We start from the raw sequence: 18,882 nt of genomic DNA, 5'->3' as shown, positions 1-18,882 counted from the left end.
ATTAAGAAAATTATATTTAGATAAGTGGATTTATTTTGGAGCATGAATTAATAGTGAATTTAACTTGATTAAACAATTTACGGACATAATTTGTAAAAATGAGAGGTCGTCGCCCGTGATACAAGCTTGCCGAGTGATCGACGACATAGAATTCACGGGCGGCAACCTCTCATTTTTACAAATTAATTATGTACGTAAATCGTTTAATCAAGTTACATCTTCGATTAATTCAATTATTGTTGTTTAGTTAATTAGTAATTGATGATTATTAGAGGCTTAAAAGTGTGAAAATTATATTAGTGGATATACACGGCTTTATTAGATACTTTTTCATTGTTTTTTCATATACTTGATTATTAGATACACGGCTTGATTAATAGTTAATTGATTAGTTTCGAATTATTAGTAAGTTCGATTTTCACTAATTCGAATTTTATTTTTTTGACTAATTCGAATTATTAGTAAATTAGTTTATAATTTGTAGATTTGTTTTAGTAATTGTATTATTAGCAATTAATTATTGTTGGCTGTCGATTTATAATTGATTAGTTAATAGATATTTGACTAGTTCATAGATTAATTAGTAGTATTTGACTCTCACATAAATAATTAATAGATAAAATAATTAATAGATAAAAGTACGAGAGCGATCGAGTACTGCTGATCGAGTACTGCTATTCAATACTGACACACTAATTCAATTTATAGCTACTCAATTCAATACATGCATGTGAATATGAATGTGATTGCATGTGGATTGTGGACAAATTAATTCAATTCATAGATATTCAATACATGCGTGTGATTGCGGATATATAGGGAATGTCTATGGAACACCTCTTAAAATAAGAAATAAGAAATAAGAATAATTTTCAATTTTAAATGTATGAATTTTATGTAGAATTGCTGAAATAGAGATTTATTGAAAAAGAAAACAAAAAAACCTAAAAACCTTTGAAAGCACAACGAAGCACACCAAGGGCCGAGCCTCGTTAAAACTACATTAAGAAATCTGCGAGGGAAAATCTTAATGAGAAAAAAGAGTACTCGTCTAAAGACAAAAAAAGGAAAAAATCGACGGGGCCTCAGAGATTCCGGCCAAACCATCACCCCTAGGCCACCTGGCTCACGTCCGAGCAGAGTAACAAAAGCAGAAGAGACCCCCAAATTTTTTTATGTAGAACACGTATGAATTTGCTGTATAAAGATATAAATTGTGAAAAATAAATTTTTGCTACCTTTGAGATTCGAACTCATGACCATGAATTCATCCAATAGGGTTACAAATCAACCGTAGATCTTAATGATCTAAAGATTGAAAATTGTTCTTATGTTCATATTTTAAGAAGTGTTCTTGTTTTAGCCTCTCTCTCTCTCTCTCTCTCTCTCTCTATATATATATATATATATATATATATATATATATATATATCAATGAAGAATGCTAAATGTAGAAGGAAACAACGAAGGCTGAATAAGTCAATACATTTACTGAATAAATCACGCGAGCGCATGAACGAAAAATGTACGTATTTATTCAGAAAATAACTATTCATGCGGTCGCGTGATTTATTCGGTAATTTATTGACTTATTCAGAACGAAATATAGTTACTTCTTCATAGATCCCAACCCTATATATATATATATATATATATATATATATATATATATATATATATATAGGGGGCCGCTCCAATGAGACCCCTTAATTTTAGTGAGATCTAGGGTACGATCTGTTGCGTTTATTTTATCAATCCTATGGCTGATATTGTATCTGGAGGGTGATTTTTTTTCGCAGGGTTCGAATCCTGGAGGGAGCAAAATATTTTAAATTTTGTTATTCATCAGTATATACTGCATTGTTCATCAGTATATACGGCCCTGTTCATCAGTATATATGTCTTATTCATTACAAATTTTTTAATTTTTATTTTTCATCAGTATATACATCTTGTTCATTAGATATACATTTTGTTCATTAGTATTTTATGTCTTATTCATTGTACTCATGTTACACGAAAAATAGGGGGTCTCACTGGAGCGCGCCCCTATATATATATATATATATATATATATAGGGGCGCGCTCCAGTGAGACCCCCTATTTTTCGTGAAACACTAGGACAATGAATAAGACATATAATACTAATGAACAAAACGTATATCTAATGAACAAGATGTATATACTGATGAAAAATAAAATTTAAAAAATTCGTAATGAATAAGACATATATACTGATGAACAGGGCCATATATACTGATGAACAATGCAGTATATACTGATGAATAACAAAATTTAAAATATTATGCTCCCTCCAGGATTCGAACCCTGCGAAAAAAAATCACCCTCCAGATACAATATCAGCCATAGGATTGATAAAATAAACGCACTAGATCGTGCCCTAGATCTCACTAAAATTAGGGGGTCTCATTGGAGCGGCCCCCTATATATATATGTATATATATATATAAAAACAAATGAACATACAAATAAACATACTTATGTTCGTAAGTTCATAATAATGTTCGTTGGTTCCCAGAATTGAAAAATGATGAATGGCTCTGATTTGATCTCTATTCTCTATATATATAGTGGTCTCCATTGAAGCTGACCCTATATATATATAATTAGACTATGGTTTAAAAGTCTTAAATAATTAAACTAAAAACTGAAAATATATATATAAAAAGAAAACAATAAATTATCCAATTTGTAAAATATTCAAAATTTTAATCATCCCAATCATCATCTTCATCATCATCCCATCCAAATTTGTTGGATATATCTCAAAATCATCATTCTCATCTCAGGCTCATCCTCTTTCTCGCTCTCGTCCTCATCGATCAAATGCATGACTCTTATTTTTTCCTAAGTTACATACAATACAAGTAATGCATGGCTTATTTTTTCCTAAGTTACATACAATATAAGTATATATGAAAAGAATAATAAATTCCGATGTTGAACTATAAGGAGGCTGACTGCTGCTGATCTATCTTACTGTTGTTGAGTGCTTGTATCTCAAGAATAATGAAAACAAAAATGGAAACAATGTATGGTGTTCAACATTAGATATAATGAAAACTAACAAAAATACATATATATATATATATATATATGGACAAAAAAATGAACAAAAATTAATTATGACACTTTAAATTTATTTTTTATAATTTGTATATCAAATTAGATCTTCTCATAATCTTTAATTTAACATTTATATTGAATATTTTTTCATGAATTGAATTTAACGATTCTTCGAAAAATTGAAATAGAAAAAAGAAAAAAAGAAAAAAGAAAATTTGGAAGGAAAAAATAAGAGGAGAGAAAAAATTTGGAGACATAAAACTCTTCTTTCATATTATATATAGATATAGATTCATATTAAAATTAATATAAATTTCCTTCTCCCTTAATTGCATTAAATTAAAAATAGGACCGTAACTTTTTGGCAATTTTATTTTCTTTCTTTTTTGTATTATCATTTTTTAAGGGGTTGGAAATGACGAACATGGTGATAGCAGATTTGAAAGACTATATTTATTTTAATGTTGTTAAAAGGAGCTTCAAGTTTTGATTGCACAACCACGTCAGCAACGGGCTCTAGGTGGCACCAAAAGCCTGAATATTTGATTTTTTTGGCCCGAAATAGGATTGTAAATGTTAAAAAAAAGGTTATTGTCCTCATTTTCAAATTTCGTGACATTTAGTCATTTTTTAAAAAATCCTGAAAGTTACGGTTCTATTTTAACCATTAGATCCCCTCAATGTGGATCATTTTTCCACTATCATTACTACAAACAACTTTTTATTAAAACTCGTGCCGTAGTCAACCATGCATAAATTTGGAGGACAGAGGAAGTATTTAGTAGAAGTAATGAACTAATAGATTTTGTAAGAAAAATATTATAAGATGTAATAGACCAAATAGATTAATAGGGTGTATGTGTCGGTGTGTTCAGTAACTCTTCATAAAACCCCTCTCCATATATAAAAACCAAACACACCAACACATACACCCTTCTCCAAATATATTCAAATTTCTCAAAACAATTTCTAATTATGGCGAACTTAGCCCTTATTCTAACAATCTCGTGCTTCTTCGCGTCCACGCTAAGTGTGGACGCGAGGAGGATAAGGTCCATTGCCGAGGATGAAACAAAATTCCTCGGCAGCGCCTGCTCCGAAAAAGAAAAACTCATAAAGCTCCATTTCTTTGTCCAAGATCTTGGGGTGAACCACCCCCACACCACCACGTACGACGTGGCGGAAGCCTCCATCACCGCCAACTCCGCGACCGGCTTCGGCAAAGTCCGCGTCATAGACGACCTGGTCACGGCCGAGGCGGACGCCAACTCCCGCCCCCTTGGCCGCGCCCAAGGGCTCGTCACCAAATCCGACCTAAACACGATCGGCATCACGATGAATATCAACATCTACTTCACCTCGGGGCAGTTCGCCGGGAGCACACTCAGCATTCTCGGCCGGAACGAGATCAACGACGACCAGCGGGAGCTGGTGGTTGCTGGCGGCACCGGCGTCTTCCGATTTGCTCATGGATACGCACTACAGAGCACCGCTGCTTTTGGGCAAGACTTGTCCGTGTTGGAATACTACGTCTTCACCACCTCCGGCCCTAAATTCGTCGACCTTGACGATGTTGAGGTTGTTGCAATGTAATGAATTGGTTGAACCCGGGACCTCACTGTTCACACACAGGAGGTCGCACCGCTTAGTTTGTTGAAATGTAATGAATTTGTTGCATTGTCATTTTATTTGTATTTCGTTAGCTGGTTTGTATGCTTCTTGATTTCGCTGGGGACTTTCGTCGAGCACTTGGTTCTTGTTCCTTTCTTTTAAAATAAAATCCCCCAAGTTCACTTAATTGAATTTATGATTCCATTTTGTAGATATTGCTATATTAAAATAATTATGACGACAAGGCATTATTTTACTGTTAAGTTACACAAAATCAGATATTTATATAGTAATCACGAACTATTTTGAAATTGTAATTTTAACGTGACTTTTGAACTGTGACAAATTAATCACCACTTTTTTAATTTTTGCAATTTCCTCCCCCATTTTTTTTCCGGCCACAGAATTGTTGAGTTGGAGTTTACGTGCATTAATATTAGTTCGCCACGTAATATTTATATTAAGACGTTGTAATTACAATAAAATTGCTGAATATTAGAAACTATGGTGCATGTGTACGACTGTACAAGATACAGTCTCTTTATATAATTTTTTTTTAATTGAAATTGTACGAAACAACATCGTTTAGGCATCACAAAAATAACGTTGTCCTTATGTAAGCTTCAATTCGGCACTAGCAACCGAAGAAAAAAAATTTGGGAGAACGATTGCAAAATTGAAAAATTGTGATGATTTAATTCGTCATATTTTAAAAGTCATATTAAAATTAAAATTTTCAAATAGTTCGTGTTTTTATTTGTCAAAATTTAAATAATATCAATATTGCTTATTATTTGAAGAGGTGTTGGGTACATCCTGGTGTACCGTACAATTGGATTGAACCCTGACCCACACTCTGATCCGAACCATGTAAATGATACTATTAATTCGGTTATACAAATGACACTGCGTATAAATGACACTATAACATTGTAAATGATACTATTCATAAATTTAAATAGCACTTCCTGATTGACACTATAAGATTGTAAATGACAGTAATATTACAAGATTAATTTATATTTGTCTTTGCATTAATCTACCCTTCTTGCTTGTGACTGCTGGCGGTGGCATCTTTAATTAAATAGTACAAGATTAATTTATATTTGTCTCCACTAATTACCTGCCTGCCAAAGTGGCATGTATGACAAAATATATTCGTTACCATTAAACTTGTGGGAAATTATTTTAATTAATTTGTTAAATGGCGTGGTCGAAGAAAACGAAATCATATATTATAAATGTTAAAGGTTTGAATGTTACAATAAATTGTAAAGTTCATAGGAATGAAAAAAAAAAAAAAGCAGGCCCATTAGGTGTTCGAGAAAAGTCCTAATTGAAAAATTGCACCAAAAACAAACAACGTGAAACCACTGCCTTGAAAATTAAATTCGGGCGACAACAAGGTGCACACCCTTCATGCTGATTCATCTCCCATGGTTTGCGAGCAAAACCGGACCGAACCGATCGATTTTTCGGTCCGCGTTTGGTCCATGTATTATCTTATCTTATGGAGTTTCTAATTCAGTTGCTATTAGTTTAGTGCTCCACTTCATCTCAATATGCTTAAACAATAGTAGATTAAAATTTTATGTTTGTTTACTATACATTTTTAGATATTTTTTCCATTAATACTTTTTTGTGTTTGATACAATTAAAATTTAGGAAAGCACAGAACAAAGAACTAGGAGGTAAAGTAGGGTATCGGTGAAAAGGAATGAGTATCAATTTTCTCTAAGGCTGCGTTCTCTTTGGTTGTAAATTTATCACGAGAAAAGGAGGAATAAACAAAATTTCACCCTTTAAATCCTTCCCATTTTGGCGCCAATTTTAGCAGTTTCAGAAAATCCTTTTTCTTTGGTATCCTGTTTCTTCTTCTATATCCCAGTAGGTGTTAGCACTCCCATCCACCACGCCGCTGCCACTATCCCCCACCTCCCAAGAAGATGGCAACACCACCACCAAGGATTACATTAAGGGTAGTTGTTTTAACGAGGCTCGGCCCTTAGTCTACGTTCCTGTGCTCTCAAGGGTCTTAGTTAACGTTTCTTCTTCTTCTTTTTAATATAGCCGCATTTTAATAATAATAAAGAAACAATAGGGCCGAATGGCCCTATTCAACATACAACATCAAATTTTGTCCACCATTTGAAAAAACATAAATTTTAGCCATTTTTTGTATGTCATGACTATTCTACCCTTCTCTCTCTTTCCTCTCTCTTTCTCATCTCCCTCTCTCTCTCTCTCCAGCGGCTGCGCTATCTCCTCTCTCCTTCTCATCTCCCTCTCTCTTTCTCCAGCGGCTACGCGGCAGCGGCGCCGAGCAGAAGTCACCGGAGCAGATCTGATCGCAGCTGATCTGATCGCAGCGGCAGTGCCAAGCAGATCTGATCGCAGCTGATCTGATCACAGCGGCGGAGCTGATCTGATCGCAGAGGCGCCGAGCAGAAGTCAGCGGCAGAATTCGTCGGAGTAGAGGATGAGGCGGCGGCGGTGGAGGAGATTCGATCCTCTGAAACGCGTGGAGGAGGGATTGGTCAGGTGGCGGATGATGAGGCGGCGGCGGCAGCAGATCTGATCTGATCTGTGCTGCACGTATGGCACTTATGGCACTATTAGTGCCATAAGTGCCATAAGTGCACACTTCCCCCTAGGGTTTAGATGTTCCATTTAGGGTTTAAATGATGTTGTTGTTTCTGTATTTGTGCTGCACGTATGGCACTTATGGCACTATTAGTGCCATAAGTGCCCAAATGACCATTTTACTTAGTTTTATTTTGAATTTTCGTTGGCACTTATGGCACTATTAGTGCCATAAGTGCCAAAATGACTATTTTACTTGGTTTTATTTTGGATTTCCGATGGCACTTATGGCACTATTAGTGCCATAAGTGGCACTTATGGCACTAATAGTGCCATAAGTGCCTAACCCGACCCGGCACGCGACCCGCGTGCCTGATCCTACCCAGTCCGCCTCATTAAGGGCAAAAACGTCCAAATCAATAAAAATGGCCAAAATTTGTGTTTTTTCAATGTGTGGCCATAAATTGTGTTTTATGCTTCATTTTGACTACTTCAAAATTTTACTCATAATAATAATGTGTTGCCCTTTTAGTCGTTGGATACATGTGAGAAACTCCGTTCATAAGTATTCCCCGGAAAGCCTAAAAAATTCATTAACGTTTGAATCAGTAACAATGCCATGCATGACTGCCATAATTTGCCATCAAAACATTCGAAGACAAATTTGATCATTTAGCAGTCGCAACTTTGATCGAACCTTTGAAACTGTGTTCTATAATACACTTTAATAGAACACATACAAATAACTTTTTAGAGTCTGTGAGTATATAAGGTTAGGTTCCATAGATAATTATATTTTTTGAAAGAATGAAGAATAACGAACAAATCAATAAATTTTACGAAAATACCAACATAACTAATAAACAGATGTATTTAGTAAATATAATGAAATTCTCGCCATCATTAGAGACATCACCATTCTCTATTGATCATTTCTACTTTAGTACTCCCTCCGTCCCAAACGAAATGTTTTGTTTCCTTTTTTGGCAATACACACTCTCTCTATACTTAATATTTAAATAATTTCCACCAACCCACTTTATCTACTTTATACACATTTCTTAATCTCCGTGTCGAAAAGAAATAGGACATTTCGTTTGGGACGGAGGGAGTATAAAACTAAACTGTACAAAATGCTCAAAAAAACTTGACTAGAGGTTCCCGCCCACGAGCCCCTAGCAGATATTCTTAAGCGTTATACTTCAATAAATTCAGCTTCCTTACTAATGATTCCTAGATCTGCTTCTGATGTTGTGAGTGATCAGAAGCAACCGCCTAACGGGCCCACCTGCCATGAATGTGTAATTACTATGTTACCTACGACCTCGTGGGTATATATGTACATATATAATATGGGCCAACCTGCCATGGATGTGTAATTACGTACTATGTTTTCTACCTCGTGGATATATATATATATAATGGGCCAACCTGCCATGAATGTGTAATTATTATGTTACCTATCTCATGGAGAAATATATTGACTCCTCCATAAATCTCAACCCTATATATATATTTATGGAGGAGTCAATATATTTCGTTTTGAATAAGTCAATAACATTACTGAATAAATCATGTGACCACACGAATAGACATTTACTGAATAAACACGCACATTGTCTGTTCAATAAAATTATTGACGTATTCAGTAAAATTATTGACTTATTCAGTTTTCACTGTTTCTCTCAATATTTAGCATTCTCTATTGATCATTTCTCTCTCTCTCTCTCTCTCTCTCTCTCTCTCTCTCTATATATATATATATATATATATATAGGGGCGCGCTCCAGTGAGACCTTCTATTTTTCGTGAGACATTGAGGATAATAAATAAGTCATATATACTGATGAACAAGGGTCACAAGGCAATATATACTGATGAATAACGAAATTTAAAAAATTGGTAATAAATATGACATATAAACTGATGAACAAGGCAATATATATCGATGAACAATGCAGTATATACTGATGAATAACGAAATTTAAAATATTTCGCTCTCTCCAGGATTCGAACCCTGAAAAAAAAAAAATCTTCCTCTAGATACAATATCAGTCATGGGGTTGATGAAATAAACGCACGAAATCATGTCTAAGGTCTCACTAAAAATATGAGATCTCATTGGAGCGTTTCCCTATATACATATATATATATATATATATATATATATATATAGGGTGTGGTTCTAGAGAGAACTACATTATTTGTGAGAACGTGAGAACCATCAAATTCAATGCATCCACTGTAAAAATTAATGCATTCGTTGTTAAAATTAATGCACTCAAAAAAATAAAAAAAATTGCTCCCTTCAGGATTCGAACCCAGGATCTGCATTCATCCAACAAGATGATGCATCCACCGTAGATCTTGATGATCGAATGGCTGAAAATGGTTCTCCGTTCTTCTTTTATTTAGTGGTTCTTTCTTGAACCTCTCCCTATATATATATATATATATATATATATATATATATATATATATATATATCCAGGAATTTAGTTCAAGGGGCTGAACTTTTACGGGGTTCTAGGGCGGTATCCCCCGTAAATTTTTTAGGCATTCTGTACATTTAGACAATTTTTATTAAAAGACATACATAATATAATAATAATAATAACGATCAATATTTTCATAGATTATATAATTTCAATACACTACATATAACTTAAGAATAAATACTTGGTGAGTTAGTTGTTAATGTTGCAAAAAATAATGGCAATTGATTGTGACGTGTACTCATTGATTGAAAACATTGCAATATTTTCTTGTTATCAATTGTTATCACCAAAAGCAAAAAACAAGCATCTTTTACTACACTATACTCTAACCACACGAACTTTTACTATACTTTAACACAAACTTCTTATACTATATATTAGTAGAGATGGCGTGCATCTGCATGTAAAAAGAAATTATTTTAATAAATAATTGTTTATGAGGTGTAAATTTATATTTCATTTCATTTTAATATTTATCATTTTAATACGTTTTTGAATCAATTATTGGATAATGTTTGAAAATTATAATATTATAAAACTCATAAAATTGAAAAAACTCATCTAAATTTAATATAGATGAAGAGAGTTTTAATGGATACTGCTACTTAAATAATATCTTAAATAATTATTAAAGTATAAAACATAAATTATAATATGTTTCTAAATTGATTATATGTAATATATCAAATAACATAATTAATCTTAAATTAAGCATATGTGAGGGACATAATAAGTAAATCAACTTTTGTAAAATTAGACTATTTTATAATAAATAAAAATAATAAATATATACTCCCTCCGTCCCATATATATAGATTTGTTTTCCTTTTTCGGATGTCCCATTTATATAGGCTTGTTTCCAAAAAAGTAATATTTGTTTTACTCATTTACTAATATATCCTTATTTAATTCTTTAATTTACTCCAACTTTAATACATCATTAAATACTAAATATGGGCATATTAGGAAGTTTACTTATATATTTTCATTTCCAATGATTTTTCTTAATCCTTGTGAAAATCTCAATCAGCCTATATATATGGGACGGAGGGAGTATTTAAAAATCTCAAAATCCCATTTATATATTCATATATTATAATGCTAAAAATCATTTAAGCTTTTTAGGTGATGGCGGTGACTATCTCATTGAAATAACTTTAAAACAATGGTCCCAATCGATCACATTGTTTTCGACGACTTTTCGTCGTTACATAATTTATATTGATGTGGTGACTTTTCGACAATGGTCTCTAATTTCAACACAATAATTGAGCCTTGATTGTGACTTGTGACTTATGATTTGTGACTTGTGAGAGTTCCCGCAACGGAGGTCACCAGTTAAAAGACAAATTGAATTTATACTCCCTCCGTCCATAAAAGAAATTTTTAGGAGGGAGCGACACGGGTTTTAAGAAAAAATATTGTTGAGTATATTGAGAGTGGATATAAGGTAGTTGAGTGTAGAAAAAATATTGTTGAGTATATTGAGAGTGGATATAAGGTAGTTGAGTGTATTGGGAGTGGTGAAAATGTGTTATAATTAATATTGAGCTAGAGTTGTGAAAAGTGAAAAGTAAGAGAATTATAAGTGGTGGAGTATAGTCCAAAAATAGGTACGAAGTTCTTTTGTGACGTCCCAAAATGAAAGATAGGAAGTTCTTTCGTGGACGGAGTGAGTTTTTTTTTTGAGGAAAAACAATTGAATTTATAATTAAATAATGCTAAATGTCATGAAATTTGAGTGACCCACCACGTGTTGCCATCTGTCCACTTTTTTTATTTATTTTCAGATTTTGTAAAAGATTCACTCGCATCGAACTAAAATGAGTATATTAGTATTAATTTTATAATTTATATTTGCTGATATTGAGGGTTAACTACCGAATTTAATTTAATTTATTAATTAATGTTTGAAGAATTAAGCTGGCGCAATGTAATCAAATATTGATTTTCAACAAACATGATTCAAAACACATACACCAATTCTTACTAAATTCATGTTAGAGAGACGGAATGAGTATTAGAATTTGCACCTCGTGCAATGCATGAGAAAATATTTTTATTATATTTTTGTATTTATATAAAATTGATTCCAATTCAATTATCATATTGATAAACATGTATTTTTATCTTTTGATGCGTCATATTTAATGCTTAGTTGTGAAGATTTTGTGTGTTTGATGGTTTATTTGAGCATATATTAATTTATTATCAATAACTTGCTACTTCCTTATTGTTTGATTGAATTTTCAGAAATAATGAAGCAGAATTTGAAAGAATTGTCTTTGTGACTGCTGGTGGTGGCATCTTTTAATTAAATTGTACAAGATTAATTTATAGGTGCATGCCATAGTGGCATGTATGACAAAATATATTCGTTACCATTAAACTTGTGGGACATTATTTGGCATCTTTAATTAAATTGTACAAGATTAATTTATAGGTGCCTGCCATAGTGTATGACAAAATATATTCGTTACCATTAAACTTGTGGGACATTATTTTAATTAATTTGTTAAATGGCGTGGTCGAAGAAAACGAGATCACATTATAAATGTTAAAGGTTTGAATGTTACAATAAATTGTAAAGTCCATTGGAATAAAAAAAAAAAAAAAAGCAGGCCCACTAGGTGTTCGAGAAAAGTCCTAATTGAAAAATTGAACAAAAAACAAACAAAGAGAATAGCACTGCGTCGTGGCGAAACCACTGCCTTGAAAATTAAATTCGGGCGACAACAAGGTGCACGCCCTTCATGCTGATTCATCTCCCATGGTTTGCGCTAGGGGTGAGCAAAACCGGACCAGAACCGACGAACCGGACCGAATCGATCGGTTTTTCGGTCCGCGTCGGTTTTGGTCCATGTATTATCTTATCCTATGGAGTTTCTAATTCAGTTGCTATTAGTTTAGTGCTCCACTTCATCTCAATATGCTTAAACAATAGTAGATTAAAATTTTATGTTTGTTTACTACATTTTTAGATATTTTTTCCATTAATAAGTTTTTGTGTTTGATACAATTAAAATTTAGGAAAGCACAGAACAAAGAACTAGGAGGTAAAGCTGGGGATCGGTGAAAAGGAATGAGTGAGTATCAATTTTCTATAAGGGTGCGTTCTCTTTGATTGTAAATTTATTATCCGAAACTTTTGCTATATATCTCATTGTTTCGTCTTTTTTTTTTGTTTTGTTTGAAAAGGGTTATCTATATTGATTGCACGAATTTAATTTGTGAAATATGTAGATTCATGGGAATACATGAATATTAGAAATCGAGAAGTCTCCATAATTTGTATTTGGTTGCTATATATTTAAGGAGGAACGAGTAAGGGTCAAATTCTATTTTGTAGGAAATGATGGAAAAGAAAGGAAAGATTTAAAGGGTGAAATTTTGTTTATCCCTAATTTTCCCATGATAAATTTACAACCAGAAAGAACGCAGCCTAATTCTTTTTTGTGTTGATACAGTTGATTATGAAGAAACTGAAAGCGAAAAAAATGAAAGGCAAGAAAAAGAAACAAGGAAACTGTTGTGTTTGAGGTGCCTCTAAAGAATTAAGAGGTGAAGCAATGGATCAATGAAGAAGGAATGAGTGAGTGTCCATTAATTTCTCCAAGATGACTTGCTCAACATCTTTTTTTTTTCTTTTTTTTTTTGCTAAGTATGATCATATTAAAACTCCCTATATATCTTTGTTTGAAATTTTATTGATAGGATTATTACATCGACGGTTAAAGAGGATCCATCTTTGGATATTATGCTTCATGAATTCGTAATTTATAATTTATATAAAAAACTCAATCCCAATTCATACACCTTATGACATATATCTAAGACTAAGAGTCAATTGCGGATCTCACCCGAAGCTTCATTATGGTAAGGCCGGAGATGGGAATACGGCGGCCTAGAACACGAAAAATGCGGCGAGGTATCCGCTTCCTCGCGCCGCCTCCTTCAATTGCTCACGTGGTGGTGCATAGATCCAATTTTAATTTCACCAGAGGCGGGAAATTCGAAATTTTATGCGAGGCATGTTGAAATTGGGAGAAAAAAGAAAATTAAACTCGATTTGATTTTATTAGAAGAGTTACAGGCGATGGAGAAATTGATACGGATTTAATCAAATATGCGAGGTTGTTTGCTGCCAATTGTTGTAAATATGAGCTTGTGTTGTTAATGTTTCCCAATTCACAAATGATTTGATAAATTCAAAATTGAATTGCTAGTGTTGGTTATGAATTCAAGTTTTAAAACTTGAATTCACAACCAACACTGATTCTAGATGTATCATCAAACTTTAAAACTCGAATTTTAATTGAATAGCTAGTAGTGTTGGTTGTCCATTCAAATTTAAAGTTAATAATTTACAACTAGAAATAGTGTTTGTCGTGAGTTCAAACTTCAAATTTCGAATTCACAACCATTCGTGGTGAACTCAAACTTTAAAACTCCAATTTACGATTATAAATATTATTGGTTGTGAATTGTAGCTCAAAAACTTGAATTCGCAACTAAAAATTAATTGATAATTTTTAATATATACTCCCTCCGTCCACGAAAGAACTTCCTATCTTTCCTTTTTGGGACGTCCACAAAAGAACTTCCTACCTATTTTTTGACTATACCCCACCACTTAAAATCCTCTTACTTTTCACTTTTCACAACTTTCAATATTAATTATAACACCTTTTCACCACTCCCAATACACTCAACTATCTTTTATCCGGAAAAAGATCCCATGCTGTGCACAGCAGGGTGATGTGCATTCAAGTGCATTCAAATTAGAAGAAAATAATTAAAATTTTAATAAAAATAAAAAATCCAAAAATACCAATTCCCCCTGTTTTTTTGCACGGCACCGTGCAGTGCACAGTAGAGGATCCTTACCCCTTTTATCCACTCTTAATACACTCAACAATATTTTTTTTCTTAAAACCCGTGCCACTCCCTCCTAGAAAGTTCTTTCATGGACAGAGGGAGTATATATATGGTGTGGACCGTGTGGTTCTAGAGAGAACTGCATTATTTGTGAGAACATGAGAATAATCAAATCTAATGCATCCACTGTAAAAATTAATGCATTCGCTGTTAAAATTAATGCACTCAAAAAAATAAAAAAATTGCTCCCTTTAGAATTCGAACTCAGGATCTGCATTCATCCAACAAGATGATGCATCCACCGTAGATCTTGATGATCGAATGGCTGAAAATGGTTCTCCGTTCTTCTTTTATTTAGTGGTTCTTTCTTGAACCTCTCCCTATATATATATGAGTAAAATGATAAATATGACCAATTTTAAAATTTTTACTATAATAAAATGATCATTTACAAAGTCCACTCTATATTTAATTTAAACCAAATATAGAATTATCATAAAAATCTTTTGGGCTTTTTATTTGTGAACTATCTATCTCTACTCATAGAAGATGGGCCTTTGTTGATTCAAACCCATTAAGATTTGTATGTATTGATCCACCTCCGAATATATTAAATATTTAGGTGATACAAAAGTAGTCATGGGCTGATGGATCTAAACAGGGGCAACGCATTAAGCCCAACTCGAAATTAGCATAGTCTAAAATATTAAAACTTAATGCAAAAAAAAAAAATAGCAAAAAATAATTTAATTCGATTTAATATGCTAATTTGGTTTGATTTGATTTGAGAAGAATTTTGGGTCGGGTTTGATCGGATTCAGTTCGATTTTGTATTAATTTAAGCTTCATCTTCAACTGAGTTTCAGATTATTATACTACTCCCTCCGTCCCAGCCCAATAGGCTCGCTTTCCTTTTTGGGACGTCCCACTCCAATAGGCCCAGTCTAAAATTGGAAATAATTAGGGCTCTAATTAAAATTATAACTACTTCATTAAAGGGGATATACACCCCTAATTAAAACCCTAAAAGCTCTCATTTTTCCTTCACTCTTCCGCCTTTTCCCTTCTCTCTCTCAACAGAGAGCGCCGCCGTGACTCTCCAGAGCTCCGGCCACACAGACCCTAGCGCCTCTGCCGACTCTTCAACGGCCACGAGCGCCGCTGCTGTCCATACTCACAACTCCACCGTCATTTCCCAGCGCCTCCGCCGATTCTTCAACGGCCACGAGCACCGCTGCCGCCATTTCCACCGCCTCTGCGGCTTTCCTTCGTCGGTGGACTGTTCACAGTCTCTCTCTCTATCTCGACGGGAAACCTTCCCCTTCCCCTTTCCGTCAATTCCCCTTCCCCTTCGCCATTTCCGTCACCGCCTCCCCCTTTTGCCCCTTCTCTCTCTCTCAACGACGGGCGGCGCCGCTGACTCTCCAGAGCTCCGGCCACACAGATCCGCCGCCGCCTCAAGACTACAACCCCTGTTGTGCCGCCGCCGCCTCTCCTTCGTCGATGGACGGTTCGGAGCCCCCATCGCCGCCGTTCTTCGTCTACGCCGCCGCCTATAAGCTCTTGATTTAGGGTTTTCATTCTCAGTTCTGAAAGTTGAAGAAGAAGGAAATAAGGGAATTTTTGTTCTTGATTTTTTCGATTTCTGCAGTATAGTTTCTCATGAATTTTGTTCTTGATTTTTGTTCTTGATTTTTTGTTCTTGATTTTTTCGATTTCTGCAGTATAGTTTCTCATGAATTTTGTTCTTGATTTTTTGTTATTGATTTTTTGTTCTGAATTTTTTGTTCTTGATTTTTTCGATTTCTGCAGTATAGTTTTTTGTTGCTTGATTCGTGCAGTAAGTTCCAAGGTGAAAAATATGATTAAGGAAAAATAAGTGAACACTTAAAACCTTAATTATTGGTGGACCACACCATTTACCTACCAAAAAATGAGTTTCTTAATCTCCGTGCCAAAAGGAACTGGGCCTATTGGCCTGGGACAGAGGGAGTAACAATTTATTTCATAGACATCTAAGAAATAAAAAATAAAAAATAAAAAGTAAAAAATGAAAATGAAAAAAATGGAATACCCTTTAGAGATTACTTAATTAGGGGCAACGGCTAGGCTTCCATATAAATCTAAGAAATAAAAATAAAAAATAAAAAATGGAATACCCTTTAGAGATTACTTACTTGTGAAGTGAACGAGCTAACATTTAGTAATTTTTTTTTGGGTGAGCTAACATTTAGTAGTAATTAATGCACACAAATATTTTTTAAATTTGTGTTGCCCAATTTGTGCATTTCATTCTTATAGTTATTTTACACGAGCTAACATTTACAGTAACAAAGTTTCGCTTACAACTAATTCTTACTAACATAACATATGATTTGACATCTACAATAAAAATAAAATAAAATAAAAGCAAGTCCTAATTTCAACCATATCAAATTTCCAAAACTTTTTTCTTAATAATTCTCAACAACCCCTGAATAATAATAATAATAATAATAATAATAATAATAATAATAATAATAATATTATTATTATTATTATTAACAAAGCGTTAGTGTAATTTAATTTGCGTAATTGGGCTTCTAAAGTAGTAGGCCTATCGGGCCTTATGTAACAATTCTTTTTGAATATTTATTTAACAAACGCTTTTTATAGGCTCACTGTTCAGACGTATGTGACCTTGTCGTCTATATATTTTGAATGATTGAATCCATCAATGAAGGAAAATACATTCGTTTTCACTATATAATAACTAGTCATAATTTTCATTAATTTATTATTTATATCTTATAAATTAATTTATTACTTCCAGCAGTATTAATTTTGATAAAGCAAAATTTTTAGTGTTTATTGGACTCAACAATTACCATTTTTGGAAGGAATTACAAATCCTCAAACTATCTTAATGTTTTAAAACTTTGTTATTGAAGTTTGATATTGCATCTCCTAATTTAGCCTATCAATTTATGCCACGCATATTTATAAAATTTAAGGCAACATTAATGTAAGAATTTAACGATGTAGCACTAACAATATACAAATTTTGAACGCATGCATAATGACAATAATAATTGTCGAATTAAGAATTAACTCATTTATCTGAATTAGAAGCCTCATCTACCATAATTATCTCTCTATATATATTGTACAATCTACCATAACTATATTAAACAAAGAGATTAGAATGAAAAATCGTCATATAGATTTGAACTAGTACATACAAAATTAAACAACAACAAAAAAAAGAGAAAATATAAAAAACTTGATCTAAAAGTGAATGGTCTAAATGTCCTTGATTGTTGATGAATTTACCTTGGTTTATGTGCAAAGTCTTACCCAAGTATAACTTAAGAAAAATGTAAGAAATTTATGTAATTATAGACTAAGGATGTTGATGTTGGTCAATTCGAAGTGATATTTGAGATTTTTCTTTATTAAACAATACTTCATCCGTCCCATGAAGCATGACACATTTTTCTTCGGCACGAAAATTAAGAAATTGATATTTTGTGTGTTAAATGTGGTAGGTGAAAAAGTGAAAATGTGAATAAAGGGTAATTTTTTTGCCATTTTTAGAAACATGTCATGCTTAGTGGGACAGACCAAAAATGAAACCGTGTCATGCTTCGTGGGACGGAGGGAGTACATTACAATCTCAAATAAAATTATTAATTAAGAAAAATTTTAAATTATTCTTCGTAATAAAATTTTATTTCATATAACAAAATAGGTAGTCGGTTGAAAAAGTAGTTTTCAGGGAGTTAACAGTTGATTACGTACTTTTTTCTACAGGAAATTAAAATTTTAGACTAAAAAAGTAGGTAGCCGCCCGACCTCTTCAGAGTTTTTTTTCAATCGACTATCTACTTTTTTTATTATATTAGTATTATAATTAAAGTTATATTTTTAGTTACTTTTTTTTAAGAAATACATAAAGCGAAGAAATCGAGATTTAATAAGGAAAAAATTGAAGCAGCCATGATTTATTAAGAAAAGATACTGAATATGTAAGACTTCTATCTTATAAGTATATTTATGATTGAGATATTAAGAATAATATAGTGAATTAAGGCATAAACACAATAATTTTTAAAAAATAGATATTTTTCATTACAACTAAAAAAAATGGGCATTTTTTATTTTCACTTTGCGCTAAAATGTTAAGAGAGTAAAAAGTATTTCTACCATGGGTGAAAAGCGAAGAACTGAAGAAAACCAGTAGAG

General features: G+C 33.0%; 1 protein-coding gene and 1 long non-coding RNA gene across 2 annotated transcripts; both read left to right on the top strand.

Moving 5' to 3' along the window:
* The first annotated feature begins 3,995 nt into the window (after positions 1-3,995).
* Positions 3,996-4,886, top strand: LOC130999901 (dirigent protein 21-like). The gene has a single exon (XM_057925592.1). It carries the CDS (start codon positions 4,064-4,066, stop codon positions 4,679-4,681), a length of 618 nt encoding a protein of 205 aa, XP_057781575.1. The 5' UTR covers positions 3,996-4,063; the 3' UTR covers positions 4,682-4,886.
* A 7,504-nt stretch (positions 4,887-12,390) lies between these two features.
* On the top strand, positions 12,391-13,526 carry LOC130999900 (uncharacterized). The gene is made up of 3 exons (XR_009093614.1): positions 12,391-12,566; positions 12,811-12,866; positions 13,248-13,526. It is a non-coding gene; the product is annotated as an uncharacterized LOC130999900 (long non-coding RNA).
* Positions 13,527-18,882: the final 5,356 nt, after the last annotated feature.

Source organism: Salvia miltiorrhiza, chromosome 8 (genome assembly GCF_028751815.1).
Source record: "Salvia miltiorrhiza cultivar Shanhuang (shh) chromosome 8, IMPLAD_Smil_shh, whole genome shotgun sequence".
Classification (NCBI taxonomy): Eukaryota; Viridiplantae; Streptophyta; class Magnoliopsida; order Lamiales; family Lamiaceae; genus Salvia; species Salvia miltiorrhiza.
Note: the sequence above shows the minus strand (reverse complement) of the source record. Positions and strands in the feature narration are given on the sequence as shown.